Source organism: Netta rufina, assembly GCF_964035555.1.
Source record: "Netta rufina genome assembly, chromosome: 6".
NCBI classification, from domain to species: domain Eukaryota; kingdom Metazoa; phylum Chordata; class Aves; order Anseriformes; family Anatidae; genus Netta; species Netta rufina.
The window spans coordinates 13,874,835-13,894,857 of NC_140129.1; the positions used below are offsets into that span (position 1 = coordinate 13,874,835).

At 51.7% G+C, this 20,023-nt stretch overlaps 1 protein-coding gene across 5 annotated transcripts in view; it reads right to left on the reverse strand.

Moving 5' to 3' along the window:
• Positions 1-20,023, reverse strand: part of NRP2 (neuropilin 2) — an 84,238-nt gene that overhangs the window by 56,946 nt on the left and 7,269 nt on the right. For all 5 annotated transcript variants that reach the window (XM_084289260.1, XM_084289259.1, XM_084289261.1 and 2 more), the window contains exons 2-3: positions 15,749-15,926; positions 252-433 (exon numbers count right to left, since the gene is read on the reverse strand). In XM_084289260.1, the coding sequence (XP_084145386.1) occupies positions 252-433; positions 15,749-15,926 (360 nt within the window). The remainder of the gene's footprint in view (positions 1-251; positions 434-15,748; positions 15,927-20,023) is intronic.

A 20,023-nucleotide genomic window follows, 5' to 3' on the forward strand; every position in this document is an offset into this window, starting at 1 on the left:
ATTTAGCAAGGAATCCTGCTTCTGATGCCACACTACGATCCAAAAATGTACCATCATGTGCAACTAACATCTTCACCTTCTTGGTACTGTGATGGAATAGACTTGCTTAAATTAAAGGAAAAAAAAAAAAAAAAAAGCTCTTCATCTGTGGAGAACATGCTAAAAATCATATTGAAAAGGTGGCCAACATCTCCTTGTGAAGACAACTGTGACAAACGGCCCGGGAGACAGGCACTGACTGGGACACTGACCTGTCTTGTAGATCTCATAGCGCAGGGAGAAGCCGGCACCTTGCCGCGCGTAGTCCGAGGTGAACTTGATATAGAGAGAGGAGCCAGAAGAGATGATGGTAGGAGGTGCTATGTTCCCACAGTGTTTGCCCAGCAGGTCTGCTGCTTCGCTGTCCCCGTCTCGGATCTCAATGAAGTCGTACCTGTGGAGGCAGGTGAAAAGGCATTAAAACCATCTGCCAGGGAGATGCTGCAGGATGCTGGGGACAAACACAAAATGCTTCTTTATCTGCATGTTGCACAGAACTATCTTCCAGACAGGTTCCTGGGACCCCGTCACTCACACATATGCACACACTTACATTTTTCCCTTTTGTCTGGCTGACTACATTTAAGGCCCTTTCCCTGTTGCTCCTCATCAATTTGCTCATCATCAATTTACTGTGCCCACATCCACTTCAGAAACAACTTGCAAAATTTAGGACACAATTTGCCTGTATTGTCACAAGTCTCTGGTGTGGGGGAACCTCAGCTACAGCTCTCCTGGGCTGCTCTCCTTCCCTAACCTCTCTCTGTAAGTGCCGCTGTGCCACTTAGCACAGCTCAGTTTATTCCACTCTCCAGGCGGGATTTGGCCAAACACGCACAGACATTAAAGAAATAGTCGATGTTCAATCAATGCGAGCGGGTAGTTACTTTGTGCACTCTCTGACACCACACTGGTCCTTAACAAGTGTGGCTAGCATATTTATTTAGCACTTGGACAGTAAGGCCCTTCTATTAAGTGCCAACAAAGTCTTCTGTGGGTGAGAACTGCTGCACGAAGAGCTGGGTAACCACATTCACCACTGCCTGACCCGGCGTCCCTCCTGCAACCTCTGCCTGCCTTTGCCACCTGGCAAGGCTCCTCCTGCCCTCCAGGCACGTATGGAAGAACTGCCTCCCACTGCAGAGACAAAAGCTTGGTGCAAAGTCGGGCTGGAAGGGGAAACTCCCACAGATCCCTTTGTATTTTCATCCAGGCCGTGACTAATGGCAAGGTAGTATCAGGCTCTGCGTGCTGCGAAGAAACAAACAGCTTTTCTGCGAACATCTTGTTCTTCAGCTGCCTCCTAACACCCGCGCTCTCCCGCCCCTCTTCTCCTGTCTCTGGCCAGCATGCTGCTATTTACAGAAACTGCCCATCTCTCCTCTACTGCTTACTCGCTTTGTATCAACCTGTTTGAACAACACGCTGCAGCTCTCCTCGCGGGGCTGCGGAGGGAAGCAGCGTCTCCTCGCTGCCAGAAATCCGCCTTTCTTCTTTGTCACGAGATCTCCTGCTCGGGAATCTAGAGTTGAAAGGAGAAGTAGCTCGCTGGACACAGAGTGATCCTCATGTGACTCGTTCCTGATCTGCACAGCACACATTGGCGGGCAACAACCTCAAAACAAACTCACAGGGACTCGGTGTGCTCCTCCACAAAGAAAGATGGCCCGGACAGCTTCGCTTTCGCTCCTTTCTGGGACTGAATCGGGCTGGGAGCCAAAAGCAAAATGCCTGCAGATAAAATCCTGCCTACGCTGGACCAAGCACTGAGTTAGCTCTAATCACCCAGCCCTTAACTTCGTTACAAACGCAATCGGCTTGGCCAAGGTGAAATCCAAGCGGTCCTGAAACCAGGCACTGGCACAGGAAGAGCATTTGGCTTAGCTGATGGTCTGCTCCCCTGCTCTCTCTTAACCCCGGGCAGCTCCCCATCACCTCCTGACCCCTCACTACCCGAACACCATCCAGCGGCACCCTCTGTGACCCCACTAATGTCCATCATCTGTGGTTTGCTCCCGTCCTCTCCCCAGGGAGGAGAACATAGAGGGCAGTGTTAGGGCTTCTTTTAAGTAGAATTTTTTCCTCCTTGTTTGTCTATTTGTTTAAAGTAGCGCTGAACAAACAGCAGGGACATTTTGTTCTCTAAATAACTGCTTGATCTCGCTGCGTGTGCAGCCCTTCCACAGCTGAAGCACACGTCTGGGCTGCAGGACTGCTGGTGACTAGTGAAATGGTGAATAAGCAGCAAAAATGCATTTGTTAAAAATATGAACGTTGGCAAAACACAGGTAATGTACTGAATTGGAAAAGCTGCCATTTGCATGGCACAGGCACAGGTTAGCTAGCTGCATCCCAGGGCAACACATCTGTTTGTGTCCTCGTGGGGTTGTAACCCGCAAACACCAGCCACAGCCTCAGCTCCTGGCCTGCAACGATCACAGCTTCTGCTGGAGCCAACACCAAACACCCTACGGCTCCTCACGGGGCTTCCCAAACCACCCAGTGCTGCAGCAGCCCTGGCAATTTCAGAAACAAATTCTGGACCAAGAAATATTTGCTTATTGAATGGGTGAATAACTTCCAATAATACGTACAATTTGGGAATATTGCAAGCTGCTCTTGGGCAATCCGCAAATGGAAAATTAAAAGAATGAATCTAGTATGTAAACCATCAGGAAATATTTGCCTCTCTCTGAATTAAACCCTGTTTGGCTTCATCCAAGCATCTAACCGAGCCTTCTCCTAGTGGAGCTAATCCTTAATAAATCAAATGTTACAAACAACTAAAAAAGCCCCTAGGAGAAGGTCAGGGAATCGTTTTTGCCAAATATAAAATGAATATAAACACGTAAGAGTTTTTGTTCCTAGCTAAAGAAACTTGGCCCAAGCCCTCTGTTCCTCATAAGGCAAAACTCGCTTTCTTCAGGTCATATAAACAGAGCATGAACTGGGAGAGTATTACAGTCAGGAGATAACTCCTGCCCAGAGGAGGGGGAGCACCTCCTTTCTCTCCAACATTGCGATTAAGCCTTAGGCTTTAAAAATGAAACACCAAAGGCACCCGGGACAAAACACGAGACTCACAAACTTCAGCGAGAATACCAGCTAATCCCCGGCACCGGCTCTTTTGGCACCGTGTGCTCCAGTCGTGTCCATGCCTTGGCCCACCATCACACAAGCTGATAAACCCCATTCTTCTCACGTTGGGTCACTGGCCACGTTAAGATCTAGTTTGGCCAGGCCTTTGCTTCTGTTAGGCGTAAGCATCGTTTCCAGGCTTCGTTCTTCCCGTGTGAAAAACAAGAAGAAAAATTGGAAGGAAGAAAACCCCACCCTGGGGATGCTTTTTGCTCTAACCATTTCATTCCCAGATAATTACAGAGTAGTGCGCGGCTGGGTGGGACACATTTACGCAGCGACCAGCACCCAGCAATCTGCATTTCACTCATATAACCAGATCCTGTGCTTCGGTCAATGTGCACCAACATCCTCGTGGGCTGACCCCTCTGCTGGGCAGGCTGCCACTTCCAAGGTCACTTTTCATGGCCACTTCTCCCCGTCTAGGCACTGCTCCCATGAGCTGACCGTAAATACGCGAGGGCAGGGTGCAGCATCCGTAACCCACAGCTGTGGTCAGTGGATTAACCAAGTCTTCTCGCAGAGAAGGTGACCGCAGCTGGCTGCTCCTCCAGCAGAAGGGTATTTTCGGCTGCTGCTTGAGTGGGAAGGGCAGCCAGTTGGTTTGAAACCACCTCAAACGCAGTGCTTTTCACTGGGGAATTTTAAGGCAGGGAGGCGAAGCTGGAGTGCTTTTAACTTCCCAGACAATGGGGGGTTGAGAAAGGAGGGAAATGCATTGCTTAGACGCTCTTCTTGTAGCTGTTTAACAGAATTAAACGGAAAACATACAATGCTTACAAATATTGCTGCGCTTTTATTAAAGGTTTTTAGTAGAAAGTGCTTTGCTGATGTTAAGAGAGCTTTTATAAACTAATTATAAAGCACTTCTAATGCGTGTATTACTCATGCTCGCTTGCTTTTTCCCCCAGTCAGCCCTCCCTGCTTCCCAGTCTCTTCTTTCTCTCTATTTTCCCTAAGTCACTTTGCTGCAGAAAGGCTGCGAGGCACAACAAAGGCCAACAAGCCCCAGTTGCGGTGGTGAGGAGACCTCCACCTTTTCAGTCCCTTTCTGTTGTGAAATAGCTGATGTGCTCCCTGGCTGCTCAGCCGTGCTCCACGGCTCCCCGAGGCCAGCACAGAGCTCCCAGGCGCCCACCCATGAGCTCAGGAGCACCAGGACCCACTTGGGGAGCAGCACCAGAGCCTGCGCCGTTCCTCTGCGTGCTCCTTTCCCGAGGCACGCAATTTGGCAAAAAGCACAGTTTTGGGACCCAGACTGCTCCACGACAATCAACAAACCCATTGCCCCTGAGCCCCACATCCTAGGAGATGCCAAGTCCTTCCTCACCAACACACGCTTCAAGGGCATTACAGGGACGTTAGCTTAGGATGGAGAGAAATGTGAATGACAAATCATTTATATGTTTACAGGCATAGCACCGGTCCTCCCAACACACAAATGTGGGCAAGCTTTGCTTCAAAGCCTGAGGAGGGCTGGCTTCCCAGACCAAGCTCTGGCCTGGCTGGCAGTTTTCTCAGAGCTATCATTTGCAGGAGGTGAGGGCTCACACACAGCTAAAGCCCAGTTCCAGGGCTTGCCAGGGTGGGAGAGAGTTGCAAGGCTCTAACCTGAACTTCCCTGATGTTTAATTTGGAGCTGTTATTTATAGGCATTTCCATGGGGCTCACGACTGCACCTGGCAAACATTAATGAAGGGATCCTCACGAGACCCTGCGAGGTGGGGAGGCAGCGAGGAGCAGTGGCTAGCCCAAGGTCAGAGAGGAAGCTCACGGCACAGCCAGGAATAGAAGCCAGCCTTGATTAGACAGATTATATTATATTAGAGGAGTCTGGCCTAGATAGACGGAGAGACAAATAGGTACTGACTGCATGCCAACAGCCCCAAATTTGGGAATGCCCAGTGTTGACTTGAGCCTTCGAGACCTCTGGTCTGCTTGAACCATATGTCGCCATATCTCGAATGCATCTGCTAAGGATACGAAGAGAAACTGCAACGCCAGGGAAGTTGAGCAGACATTAATATTCTGCGGATAGCTAGGGGAAGGCAGGAACCTGCTTAGCCACAAATGTCGGCTGGTAAATGCAATCGTTCCCTTTGAAAGGCTGGTTTGTTTCTCAGAAATTGTTATAAAAAGCTTAAGTTTTTTTTTAAATGTGCTCTAAGAAAAGGCTGCTTCTTAGCAATGAGATAGCAGCTGCGGTGTATATGGTTAAGAAATGGTGAACCAGCAGCACGGGGCTTGTTTTGCAATCAAGAGGCGGCTAGAATTAATGTCCATTACATGCTAGCTGCCTTAGTCAATTTTTCTGTGTCACCACCCATCTTCATGCTCTTTCTTATGCCACCTTCAAACCAAATCCTCATTTCATGGGTGGTTACGTTGTGAAAGACGAGAAAACTTTTCTGTGATGTTTATACAATCTCGAGCAACTGCAGGACATACCCTTCAAAGGTTAAATTGCTGCAGAAACTACTGGGGACTTTGAAATAGCATTTTTTTTCATAGCCACAATAGCAGATGCAAACACCTCTGCTGTCTGATGAAACAAGAGCAATGAAGTTTGATCCTAGCTGCCAGCCCTTAATCAGAGTAATTAATTATAAATACAGCAGATGAATTGGATTCTCCTTTGACTTGAACTGGTTTTACACTTGTGTAACTCATCATTTTAAGGGTAATCACTCCTAATTTATCCTGGGGCAAGAAGAGAATCAGTCCTCATGGAGCCTGATACGGATTTGCACAGACCTAAAAAGCTTGTATCATATCCAGCTTCAGCCAACTAAATGAATGCCCGGTGCTCTCAGTGGAAACACTCGTTGCACCCATCCTGGGACAGGGTTAATTGCTCCCCTGCTCTGACCTTTGGGCGGCTGAAGGCACGAGGTGCATCTGGGCTCCGCCTGCAGCTTGTGGGGCTGCTTGTCCCCATACTGAGGCAAAAGATGCACCCAGAGCTTGCCCTGCTTTTGCCCTCATAAGTAACTACCCCTGGCAACAACAGACACAAAGAGGCTATCATTGCTCTGCATCTGAAGGGATTTCACCGGATTTTAGAGACTAAAACTATTAAAATCTGGTGGCAGCAGAGGGAGAGGCAGGCCTGGGGGGTGCATAATTGCTTAGGGTTTCTCGGAAGTTTGTTTTGAATTTGTTGCATCCAATTATGTCTTGTGTAACCGCAGTATTGTGGGGTTTTGTAATCATTCCACTGTGCTTTGGATTCTTTTATCTCCTCAAAAATCTAACCAGAATTTCTGAGAAATGAGAAAAATCCAGTCATCCAATAAAAAAAATAAAAAAAATAAAAAGAGAGAGAGAGACAGAGACAGAGAGAGAGAAAATAACCCTAACAGATTGGAAAACTTCTTCAAAAATGTCTTGAAGACAAAAAATGGAAACTACAAATAGCCTCTATTTTTATTCCTTGGACTGTTTTCTCCCCCGTACAAGCACCACTGATAGGAAGAGCCTCAGCAGTAACTGTTAAGTTATGCAGGGGAAAAAAAAAAAAAAAAAAAAAAAAAAGGTAGCCAAAATACAGCTTGCAAAGGAAAGAATAAAACAGATCTGTAAACTGCTCCTGTGGCGAGTTCTGATTCAGGAAGGAGTTTCAGCTCCTACCACGCTGCATGCTGCTGCCCCCCCCGAGGCGGGGGAGCAAAGGCTCCCCACGCGTTGCCGCTCATCCTCAGGCTGCCTTCTTCAAGCTGTGTTGCCAGATCACTGCGGAAAGGCGCGTTGGAGTAGAGAAGTGCTCTCATCTGGGGCATGTCTGGAAAACCGTTCATTATATAAGAAAACAAGATGTGCTAATGTGCACTTTAGGGGTTTTCTGCAGGCTGTTGTTCAGGAGTTACACATGGCTGTTTAATTTTATTTCTGTCTCCAAAACCATCTCTATAAATTCCTCACCCTTCTATCTTTAGCTACAGGGGTCGTTCGTTGCAAGATGTCTTTAGTAGTCTTTCTTGGGAGGGGGGAAATCACGGTGAGACCACGAATAAAATATATATAAAGTGTGTTAAGAATAGCCCCCCTTCCCATGGCGTTCTGCCTTCTGTTGCTGCTGCAAGGGAACTGAAGCAACTCACAGCCCTTTCATACCCCCAAAATGCAGGACACTTGAGAAACTACATTTGCACTTTCCTCCTTCTGCTACAATCCATCTGTGGAAAAAATTAGACTTTGCTTTCTGTGTCATCTTACTGTCACCACTCGCAGGCAACTTGATCACTAACAGAAAGAAAAAAAATGTAATAATAAAAGATAACAACTACGAGAGGAAAATTTACTGCCAAACAGCAGCAGACCAGGCAGAAGGGAGAGGGCAAACATTCGCTTGGCAGTGGGGGAAGCAGGTGAGCAGGCTCCTGTCTCCAGCTCCTGATGCCAGCAAGCAGTGCCCAACAGCCCAGGTACTAGATGGGGACCAGCCCTGGGCCAGGTTGGCCACAGGGATGAAGGCTGGGGCTCGCTGGTGGCTGCTGAGGAAGAGGAGGGGATGCCCATGAGCTCTGCTGTGCCGCCCCCACCCCGAGGACAACACCCTCCATGGAGATGTAGCGGGCCAAGTCCCGTTGTGCCTCACTGGCACGGTGTCAGTCGTGGCCTCAGACACAACACGCCATGAAGAACGAAGGAGCTGGTAATAACCAGGATCAGCTGGGAGCTTTGCAGCTCGGCTTTCCACCTCTCTCTCATTTGCACTGGCTTTTCTCAGCACAGACCCGAAACAAACACATCATTAGGCTGCGATGGTAGAAACGAGGTTGCAGGAACTGCGCCCTGACCAGCCCCTTCCCGCTGCTGGCCACCTCCATCCCTCCTTAATGACGAGGGGTCTCCCCGCGGCCGGCCCGCCTCGGGACAGCTTTCTGACCCCACAGCATCTCAGACAGCCTCAGGGCTGGGAGGCTGGGAAGCAGAGCCTGCTGCCTGCAGCCGCTGCTGTTCAGGCACCTCCACTGAAACCTCATGGAGCTGGCTCAGAGGACAGCAGCCTGGGGCAAGCAGAGCACCAATCCTGCCCGACCCCACCTAAAATGCTGTGCGGTGTCTCCCACCGCCTTCAGCCCCCAAATCCTTGCAGCTGAACCGAGCCTTGCCGAGGGGCTGAGCGCACTGAACGCCCGGATGAGGGTACAAGCTGATGGGAGCGTCCCCGTTTCTCCCCCAGACGCGGCCCCGGCGCTGCTTTGTTCGGGGAGCTTTGCTTTGAAGCTACCCTTTGTGTCACCCCCTCGGCGGCGCGCCTGCTTTGTCCTGCCAGCTCAGCCATGGAGTGTTTACAAGCCGCCCTCACCCTTCCCGGCTGCGGTTCAGCTCCATTGACACCGAAGGCAACAGACTCCTCTCTCGGCGTGTGATGAATCAATTACTTCCTCTGACACTCTATTACTATAGCCCTTACATCTCCAGATTGCAGATGAAAAGACAGGCTGAGAAGGGGGACAGGGAAGGGGAGAGGTCTCCTGAGGTCTCCATCAATTGAGTTGTTGGACATCTGAAGAAATCCCCATCTGCCATATTTAAAGACACAGAGATATGTTTTGCTCCCGAGCGGCAGAAAAATCAGAGGGTTTTCACAAAAGAAAACCTAAGAAATCAAATGGGTCAAAAAACTTCAACAAGGTGCAGTGAGCAGAGATCAATGGGGAGTCAGTCCCCTCTGCTGATGGAGATCCCAGACCTTGTTCCTGCTCAGCTTATCAGCCAAACATCAGCATTACCAAAGGCACAACGTGTGCCAGCCAGGCGTTACACCTTCCCCTCTCTCTGCAAAATAACAACATAAATAACGCCTCACACTAACGCTCGCAGAAGAGGAAGGAAGCTGAACACATGCATAAAATCTCCTGCTGGCAGCAGGCGACGGGGGAGGTCCTCCTTCTCGCTGGACATCCGTCAACAACCCCCGGCTCTGCGGGCTCCCGGGGGGTTTCTGACACATCGGCTGCTTCCCGTGCAAGCAGCACGGCCTCGGCAGCTCCCACACGGGGCTCTCCCACACCACTTTCCTCACACCCACCTCTGCCTTCGGTGCCTCTGAAGGGAGTGAGACCCTGCCGCTGGCTGTGCCATTTGTATCAGGGTTTAGTAAATTCTTGGCATAGGATTTCTGCTGTCAGACCCCACTGCTTCAGGCTCTGCCTCTATAGCCATTTGTGAGACACGAGTATCTCCACGTCTGTCCTGGTGCTACCTCGAAACCCCCACTATCCTGCTGGACTGGGACTGCTCAGCGATGCTGTACATGGGTCCCACGAACCCTTTGGGATTCAACGCAAAAACAACCACACAACCAGGTCACCCACTCTTTCTAATGATCTACATGCTAGGCCAGCATCAGGAGGCCTTTCCGCGGTGTCTGAGCTGATATATCAAAGACAGTTGCTTAAAACATCCTAGCTGTGATTAGTGGACCATGACTGCTATTAACTTATAAGGAATTCCAGAATCACCAGGCTGTGCTTTGCAACGTATCATTACATTGCCAGTCACCGTAATGTGCAGCCGCTTGATTTAAAGAAAAGGGAGAACTTGCCTCCTACCAAACCTCACCTCTCCCAGGTCTTTCAAACAAGCTCTGTGCTGAGCTCCGGCCAAGAGCAGCCAGCAATTTCTTCTGTTTTCAGTCTGCTCTTCGCAGTCTGTTCTTTTTATTTCGCATTCATATTTAATTGCAGGATTCACACCCAGCCAGAAAGGCTGGGAAGGAACCAATTGTCGTTTGTGGCGCTCTGACCTGGCCCTGAGTGATGCTGCAACGCGGCAGCCTTTGGCAGGGGATGTGTAAGACACTGTTGCTATCTGGATTGGGTTTTGTGCCTGCAGATGCCCAGGTGGGCACCTCTTCTTTATAGGGTGAGGAATTTAAAATGATTTGTGAATGCAGGAACAGGAAATCAATAGCAGGGAAGAGGAAGGACCCAAATCTCACAACTCCCAGCCCTGATGCTGCTGGTGAGTCTGTCACTCCTCTGCTACAGCCTAACAATAGGCATGATATCCATGAAAAAGGCTGCGTGCAGCTAAGGCAAACAGTTGCTCATTAAAAGCCTAATTCAGTTCCTATGGAAATCAAGGTAAAACCTCCTGCTGCCTTTACCAGGCTTTGCATCTGGTTCTTATCCAAAAAGGATGCTTTCTAAAATATCATTCTGGTCCCCCCTCACACCACTAAACCTTCTAACTCCTGCATCCAGACAGCAAACCCATGACACACAAGTGCCTGCTAACCCCACTGTATGATGCCAAAAAAGTGATGAAGGCTCAGATCCCTACTGGCACTTAGGCTCCCAAGGCCACCTGTTTGGGATGAGCCTCTACAAACCCAGGGGACGCACCGGATGCTGGTGAGCAGTGTGACATTGGAGACCCCAAGAGCATGCCCTCGCCCACCTCACAGGCTGGACACAGCCTGATCCCCTCAGGAGAGCCACAGAGCGAGCTGAGCCCTCTCAGCTCCGCAGATGGGCAGCAGAGTCCAGAGATGTGAATCGCCCCGAGCTGGTCAAACGTCACTGAGGCTAGCCCGCTCTTTTTGTCTTGTTTTGGGAAATGACTGGGGCTGGACAGGAATTATGAAGCATACAGCGGATACTGCACGGAGTTAAAAACCAGCAGAAGCTCATTTGAAGACAAGTTGAGCTGCAGTGTCATGTTACCCAGACTGAATTATTTCCTGTACGTTAGAAATGTTGCTTCTGGCTACCCATGCCACAAACGTATGAGCAAGCAAATGCTTTCCTTACCATCTCATCTCTGACTTCCTCCCTCCGCAAAGTCACAGCCTTGCAGGAGACCCAGTCGCTTCCCACTGCAGCCTGGTGAAGAATCCCCCTGAATTCCCACGGCTCGCGAGCACAGGGCTGGGGCCAGCGCCTGCACTGCTCTGCAGGAAGGACACAGAGCTGCGTCGCGTCCCAGCGCCCCGCTCCTGGAAGCACAGGCGATGGCATGCTGCCAGTGGCGGCCTCGCTGTGCCCATGTGTCAGACCTTTGGCAAGGCACCAGTGAGTTATTGTCAGCATCTCCTGGGGGAGAACCCCCCGAGATGGGCACCGGGTGCGTGGCACCTTCTGACGTTGCCCCCTGGTCCCCTCTGCCCCGTGAGCTGGGAGCAGCGCTATCTCCTGCTGCGTCTGCCCCATCTCGGCTGCACACCAGGACGCCCAGTGTGGTTCTCCTCTCTCAGCATCACTGTATTGCAGGCTTTTATGAGGCCACAGTCACAATTGCACAAATTTCCTCCTAATGGTGGCCGCAGTTCCTTTTTCTGGAAACCCCCAGGGCCTGACATGGGGATCCAAGCACAGGAAGAAGAATCGGACTTTGCAGCTTGGAGCTGTCCCCAGTTCGCAGCCTCCTGCCTGGTTTTGGAGCCCAAGCCCTGTCTCGAGAGACCTTCGCCAGCATTTGGCAAGTGCCACCAGAGGGGGCTGCGAGCCGCGGCTGCATTCCCCCAGATCCTGCCCAGGCAGGGAAGAGCGGCCCCAGTTAGCATCCCTTGCTGGGAAGGATCTGCCAGAAAGGGCGACGGCAAGACCTGGTGGCGTGGCCTGCCTGGAGGTCGGGCTCGTTTTAAATAGTAACACCCCACTGGCACAGATGCGATGACTCAGGCGAAAGGTCTGCTGCTCGCAGAGCGAGTGTAAGCCTGTGCGCTGCGGTCTGCAGAGCGTGCCTCTGCCACGTGCAGGCAGGAACGTCCCGGCACCCAGCGCGCCTCTGCACAGCCCAGTGCCCCGGCAGAGCCAGCGAGTGCAGCTGGGGACAGCAGAGCCGGCAGCCAGTCTCTGGAGGGAGCTTTTAATGGTCCAGAGAGAAATCTAGGAGTGGGAAGGACGTGGGAATGGAAAAGGTGGTTGTAAAGGCGGTGATTCACACTGAGCTGAGGTTTCTGACTTGGATTTTCCAAGCGAGCAGCACAGACTGAACAGAGAAGTGGCAGCTGGAAAGGACTGGGCAGCTGGGGCACAGCCCCACTGGGAAAAATGGTTCATGTCGCTCCTGGGATCAGAAATAAACCCTGGCATGCACAAGGCTACCCAGCCACCACCGTGCCATGCCGTGAGGCAGAGTCAGAACCTCTCAGGGCAGCAGCAGCGTGCTCTTTTCCACTGGGTGCCACCTCCCTGTTCAGGGAGCAGACACCGACAGCGCAGGTCCCACTGCCCGAGTCACAGCTGTGCTCGCAGCGCAGGGAGGAAGCAGGGTGAGTGGACAGGCTGTTGCAATTACTTCTGAATACTTTGGCAGTGTCTCATCGCAGTATCAAGCTTCCTTTTTGGCTGTGCTGTCACGCTGTGTCCCTGGGGCTGCAGGACAGGGTGAGCAGCGGCCGGGGTCCCAGGCCCCTCTCACGCCCCCCTGTAAGGGGAGGCCCGCCACAACTGGAGCACAAGGGCTGCAATTGCAGGAGGTGGCCAATTTTCTTTATCTGAAGTGTTTTCCAAAGTAAGGCGCTTCCTCAGAGCGCAGATGAAGCACAGAGATAGAGAAACATCTTCTGGGGCTTCAATTATACCCAATTACTCCTTTGATGACGGCTGGTGGGGGGGAGGGGGGTGCAGTTTCTTCACGCAGCTGGACACGGCCGAAAAATAAAAGCCCAGATGTGTCTCTGGAGAAACAATACCTATAATCAGCACCCGGCGAGCCGCCTGTCGCTGCCACCCCCGGGCACCCACCCGGGCCCAGCCTGCTCGGTGCAGGCTCTGACAGCCAGGCAGCTCCAGATGCGGAGCTGCGGTGCTTTCCGGCCAGCTGCCCGGCGAGGGGAAGTCGCTGACCTTTCCCTGCAGGTCCCCAGGGTGCCAGGAGCTGTGCAGAGTGCAGGAGGAAACGCCTCCTGTCCCGGAGGGAAGCCCGAGGCTGGTAGGAGGATGGCCAGAGGGGACGCATTCAAAGCGAGGAGATTTTCACAGATATTTTTGTAGGCCTTAGGATGGGGTTTTGGAATGTAAATGTTATGCTCGATGAGGAAGAAACTTTAGCCTAATAAGGGAAAAATAAATGGCAAAGGAAGAAGCAACAAAGGAAGTGGTTATGGTGTTTACCTCTGGCAGCTGGAGCACGGAGCACAGGCTGGCCCTGCTCCCGCTCAGAGCTGCCAGGTACCAACACCAGGCCAGGGGGAACCTCGTCTGCCCAGAGACCGAGTGCCAGCCAGGTTCATCAGCCTGTCATCCTGGTGTGAGCGTGCGTTATATCAATGGTCAGATGGCAGAAGAAAGGCTCTGCCTTGAGACGATGTTTCCTTTGTGCTGAACTCCCATTCCTGCTGAGGTTCCCACTCGCAGCTGCAGTGAGACCTTTGCTTCCTCACAGCAAACCCTCTGACACTCGGATGGTATTTATTACTGCACGGTCACCTGTTAATACTGCTTCATGTCCGAGCAATTACACTCTGTTAAGATTTGTCTCTCTCTGGTAGGTCACGTAAAAACAGAAAGTCTCCTTCCCATCTGTTCCTTTCAGGCAGTGTTCCTCTCGCATTGCTTTCACTGATTTAGTTACGGTTCCCATCAGGTTCTTTCAAACCAAACCCGGTGCTTGCCCTGGGGGCAGGTACCTGCACGCTGCTGGGCTCCCAGCTCGTATCGGGGGGCCAACAAAAGCCCAGGTGCACTGTGGATGAGCCCTGAGCCCTGTTTCACTTGCACACACCCGGCAGCTGAGGGAACAGAGATGCAGGCAAACTTCACTTTCAAGAGAGGCTTGATGGTAATTCTGGTTTCTAGAGAGCAATGCTGCTGCTCAGCTGAGTCAGGCCCCTGAGAAACTTTCCTCACCATGCACGTCCCGTGGAGAGCTCTGGGGACCAAAAGCCTCCTCACAAACCCTCCTGCAAGGCTGCCCTGTGCGCCCACATAGAAAAGAAAAGTATTGACGGATGATCTGCCACGACAAAGCAGGAAGCAGCAAAGGGACAACAGCTCCAGCGGTCAGGGCAGCCCTCCCAGCTTGCAGCACCCGCAGCTCAGGACCAGGCCCTGCTCTTTCTCAAGCAGCAAAACGTGGCAAAAGTTGCCCTAAGTATTCAGAGCCATAAGCGACAACTTCACAGATGTAGAGGAGAAGCCAGGTGCCCGTGGAGGTTTCTGGCTCTCTGGCTGACCTGGCTTTGCTTGCCTGAGGCCTTGGAGAGGCAGAGACCCTCCTGCCCAGCTCAGCCCCCGCTCTACACAAATTGTCCTGCCCGATTTGTGCTGCCTACTCTGCAGACTGAGAACGTAGGCCTATAAAGCTTTTATTACTATGAATTTGGGACAACTGCATTAGCTCTGAGAAGGCTATACAGCTCAGCCGGTATGAGCAATAATAAAATCTGATAGCAACCATTATTCTCACGAGCACTGCCAAGGCCTTGTTGTGTTCATTTATGCCCACATTAAGCCTGTCTCTGCCTTCTCCCCTCTCTAAATGCAGGCCTGATCCTGCAAAGTGCTAAACTCCTTGCGCACAGAGTGACTTCATGGAGAGTTCATGGTGCTCAGAGCCTTATTAGCCCAGGCTTTATCTATAGGGGGTGATCAGATCCCCAATGACATCAATCAGCACACCTTCGTTACAGTTAGAGGAGTTATGCTGATTTACGGTAGCTAAGGATCCAGCTCTATGCTTTATAACCCTCAGTACATCATCAAACCCATGCTGAATTCTTTGTTCTCCACAGGACTGATCCTACAGCCCCATAAATGCTTCCCCAGTCCCTCTGTCCTTTTTGCAACCAGAGTCCCCCTCTCCATATATAACCTCCTTTTAATCAACAGGAGCAGCGTGTCTGGCAAGACTGCTGTGTCAGGCCCGCTTTAGGAGACCCCAAGCTCCTTCACAGCTCGGATATCCCTGCAGCTGGCTGCAGATTCCAGATGAAACACACAGGTTTATACGCCTGCCGAGACCGTGTTATTAACTCAGCCTTTTATGGTGCCCTTTGATGCTGTTAATTATTCTTTACTAGCTGCTAATTGTTTTTCCTGGACATCTAGTTTCTGAGCCCCTTCTTAGGGGAAAAAGAAGAGTAAACAAAACCAATACCCGAGTTTACTAAGCACAGCAGAGCAAGCACTGTGGAGAATCAGATCCAGCCAAACACTCGGACCCTCAGCCCAAACTCTCAGCCTCACGTGACCCGAGCCTGGGTCTCCAGCCCCAGGGCTCTCTGTGCCGTACCTCTGCCTCATTACACACCAGGAAATTGCTTTGCTCTCCCAGCGTGGTTTAAAAGCGAAGCCACCACAACACAGAAGAAAACAAGCTGCTTCTTAACTCAAGTCAGACACAGGCTGAAAGCCAGTTAGCTCTTGCTTTTAGGTGATTTCAGGCTAAAGCAACAAGTTCAGTCCTGTGTGTGCTCAACCTATGCGTCCAAAGAAGCATCTTACATCTGCCTGGCCGGTAAAGGCACACCTGCCCCTGAAAGGCAATGACATGCAGCACCACAGAGGCTCAGGCTGATGTTTGTTTTCACACACAAGGGAGCACCACGCCTGTACTGCAACACAAAAGCAGGAGAATATGACTGTTTACTAGAGAAGAAGAGGAAGGCTCTTACTTGCAGTCATGCTTTTCGATTTCAAAGTGAGGGTTGAAGTTGAGGATGATCTTCTGGTTGGCCTCGGGGGCGTAGATAACCCACTCGCAGTTCTGGTGGGAGGGGTAGTCATTGGGGTACCCTGGGGAGGTGATGTACCCAGCGTCCTTGGAGTTCAGGCGGCCCCCGCACGGCTGAGCTGCAGAGACATGGAGGGAACACAGCATTAACACGGGCTGGGGGCAGCAGCTGGGGGCAGCGGGTCCCTGCGGGCCAGCTCCAGCAGTGGGCTCTGACAGCAGGTTGGTACTCTAACATTTCAGTATCAATCTCTGGGCAAGGGGAAATTACTCTACGCAAGAAACTGACTCCTTTCTCCTTCTACCTTCTGCCACACTTACGTACCACATTTCACACAGAGCAGAAAAGAGAAATAAATGCTCTTGCCTAGGCAATTACAGAGCCATAAAGTAAGAGACAGATTGATATCAGATCATCTGGAGCTGTCTCATTTTATCCCTTCCTTTGCAAGCTGCTCCATGGCAGTCTCCCACAGCCACCTCGAGAGACACCAAGTTGGGACAGGAACAACCCTCGGGACAGCTGCAGGAGCGCAGCCTTTCTGCGCTTGCTTCCCTCTCCCCAAACAGCTCCGCCTGCCCGCACGACCCCATCTTGGCAGGCTGGCCTCCTCCTCCTCCTCCCCAAACCTTTCAGGCAAACCGAGCAGTTGGAATTGCAGACTGCGGTAATCAGCAGTGGTGGTTTTGTGGGGCTAGCCCACAAATTGCTGGCAACGATTACATGGTGAGCAGAGGAAGCACTCCCAGCTTTGGGTTAGAACAGGCCCTGGAGGGTGATTTCATCTTCAAAAAAACATTTAATCTCATGAACGCTCCAAATCAAATTTATTATTGCATTACTTGCTGGGAGGAAAATCTGCATCACAGGGTCAATTGATAACGCAGTACCAATCCCAACAAAGTCCCTTTCTCCATGGGGCCCCCATTGCGTGCCTCTCCTTTGCTACTGCCCTGTCCCAGCACCATGGCCCCACAGCTGCCTCCAGACAACAGCACTACCTCCTCCTGCCCAGCAAAATTGGCAAAGAAACAGCCAGAGCCTGTGGCCCCTCCGCAGAGCAGCCAGCCAGGAACACAGAGTGGCCAGTGCTGCCCTGCTGACCCTGATCCTGTGCCGAGACGGGCTCCCCATTCCCTGCCCTTGGGCAATGGGGTGAGACATGGGACACAAACCTTTGAGTGTGCACCAGAGGAGAAGCCAGAAACAGGCACCACGAAGGAAGGGGCAAAGGGGAAATGCTGTCCCCACCGCGAGCCTCCCCACACAGTCCGAGCTGTCCTCCTGCCACAGCAAGGAGCAGGAGCAAGGCAGGACCCTCATGGGTGACGCTTCCTGGAAAAAGGTGCAGCAGCAGCAGGAAGGTCCTGCCGGGGTCTGGCTGCCCCCTGGGAGCCAGGCTTCCTTTGCCCTGAAAAAGCACTGCCTCCGTTTCCTCCATATTTTTGGTGCCCTCTAACACAGTCATTGTTTAAAATAACTTTCTTTTCACACACCCAAAGGCATCTCTGCAGCCTTCTCTTTTTCTTAAAATAATCCTGTAAGAATCCTGAAAAATATGAGGGGAAAAAATTGCAATGCTGCCACGGAGGAGCTGAGAATACCAAAAAACATCTGGTTTTGTTCCACAGGAGAGCTTGCTCAACACACAAACATTTACAAACCTACAGTTTTGCACAAACCTCTTTTCTCAGCAAGGCATATTTGCCCACACACGTGTCTCTGTGGGTTTGGGGGGAGGCAGGGGGGGAGAGAGACACATTCACGTGGAAGAAAGAAACTCACGGACTTGTTGACATCGCCGTACAAATAGACGTGTAATTCACACTTCACTCATGTACGCACTTTCACACCTTCTCCTAAAAATTCACACCTCGTTTGCACACATGTCCACCCCCTCCAGCAAAGAGAAATATTCAAGCTGCGGATTATTTTTCTTGGAAAGGGCAAAGTCTCAAAGCTATGAAAATACAGTCAATCCTTCCACACCTCGTCATCCCCTCCCCGTCTCTCCTGCTTTCACACACATGCTACCCGCTAGGCTGATACCACCAACATCACCCACCGCTCAGAAGCTGCTAGCCCCTCACTCGTGCCGGGTACTACGAATACTCCGGGAGCCATTGCAATCCAGCCAGCCGGAGGGGAACTGCTATGTGAACAAGGGTACCAGGCTCCGGCTTGCTCTGGCTCCTCCCTGACAGCTGAAATCAGGAGCAGAAAAGCAGTAATGTTCACCTACCCTAATGTTAGAAACTCTCCCCTTGCCCTGGGAAGCTATCACAGCTCAGTGGGACCGAGGTAAGGAAGACCCCAGGCTCGGCCTGATTTCAGGTCAGCTCGGTGCTTGGGTGCCAGGGGGAGAGGGACCAGAGCCCAGCTCTCTGCATCTGTGGTCTCGAGGGTAAAAGGGGACAATCAGGTGAACCCTCTGAGCAGCCAGGAGCTCCAGCCACGTCCCTCAGGTGTTTAGAGACCTCCAGGAAAATGTCACCATCTTTCTGCGGCAGGGAAGCCCTTCCACCTGAAGGAAAGCTTATGTGTCTCTCTGAGAGGAGCAGACTTCAGCCTTTCATTCATCCCCCCAGGAAGCTCCACGTTAATGAAGAAGGCGACTTCAGTACAGCTCCATCTCGTCCACGCACAGCACCAGGCTAGGCAGTGGGCAACAGTGTACCAGGGAAACAGGGGCTTCTTAGAGTTATCTGAAGAGGTAAAATGACTTTAATATCTTTGTAATTGTTCTGTTGGGCTTTTTTTCTATTGATTCACTGGTATCTAGCAGACAAACACCTGCAACAAAAAAATCCATCACTGCGCCCACTGACAGACAAAGGGTTTGTCTCGGCAGACATGCCCAGCACTGGCTTTGTATATAAAACCAGGTCTGTTTGGCACACAGAAGAGGTTCAAGCTTCTATATAAATCTGTCTTTTAAAACTGATACATTGGATCCATGCAAAAATAAAATAAAATTAAAAAAAAAGAAAGAAAAAAGGTGAGTGGCATGGCTACTGCCCAGGCTGTGCGCTTTGGAAGTGAGATGTGCTCTGCAGCTAATGGACTCTGGCAGCTTTCACCAGCCCTGAATTCACTTAATAAAATTAAAATTGAATTCTGAAGCATTCACCAAGGCTGCCAGGTGCACGGGACACCCCACTGCTCAGTCGGTGAACGTGGGCTTGGAAAGCTGGGGCCCTGCCAGCCCGTGGGGCAGCGCGGCCGGGGAGGCTCTGCCCATGGCCAGGCCACGGCCAGCAGCTGGTGTGGAGGCCACAGAGGTTGACACTTTTCATCAGTGCGGGAGTGGGAAGGGGTTGGGATGGGCAATCCCCAGATGCCCTCTTTCCTTATGGCCCACCAAGTGCTTGGGTTATCCCAGCAACCCAACAGGGAACCTACACCAAGGCATAGGGACGGAAAGGGAGGACTGGGAGACGCTCATGGGGGCAGACTCCCACAGAGACCCCCGCTCCTTTGCTGGACAAAGCCTCCCCCAGCTCCCCCCAGCGCTGCAACGAACGGTCAGGGGGACCCAAAACTAGCAGCCCGGCCCCAGGAACCTCCACCCACACTTGGGGTTTTCAGCCCTGTAGCTCATCAGCGTATGCTGAAACCTTCAGACGGGAGCAGCGTGTTCTCCTACTTGAATTTCCTGCTGATTAAACCCCACTGGATTTTCCTCACCCCAGGAGAGGAGGGCTCGCTGTTATTGTTGGACCCGCAACACAGAAACTAAAGCCAACTCTGCCTGTAACAAAAATAATCATCACCAGAGAGGCCCGTTTCACAACAAACACACACACTACAGCCTCTCAGAGTCGGCAGCGTCTGGCAGGGAACCATCGCACGTTTTGATCCGCTGGGCTGCGTTTACTTTGGGGCTATAACTCAGGGCTGTGTGCAGAACACAAGGCGCTCCTGCTGCCCCAGAGGCCGGCAGCAGCGGCAGTGTCTGTGCTGCTCAGAAGGAGCAGCCTCGAGGGCACCAAGGGAGCGAGGTCCTGAGAGCCCCAAATCACCAGGAATTACTTTCTGACCTCCTCACTGATTGCTCTGCCCTGCACAAGTCCCTGCACCCAGCTCCATGGTCTCTTCCCACCAAGGAAGATTTCTACATGCCGGGATTCAGTGCTGGGCAGGGGAGATCTGCCCCGCTGCGAGATACGGGGCCAGGCGAGGAGGGCCAAGCGCTCCCAAAACTGCTGAACTTGG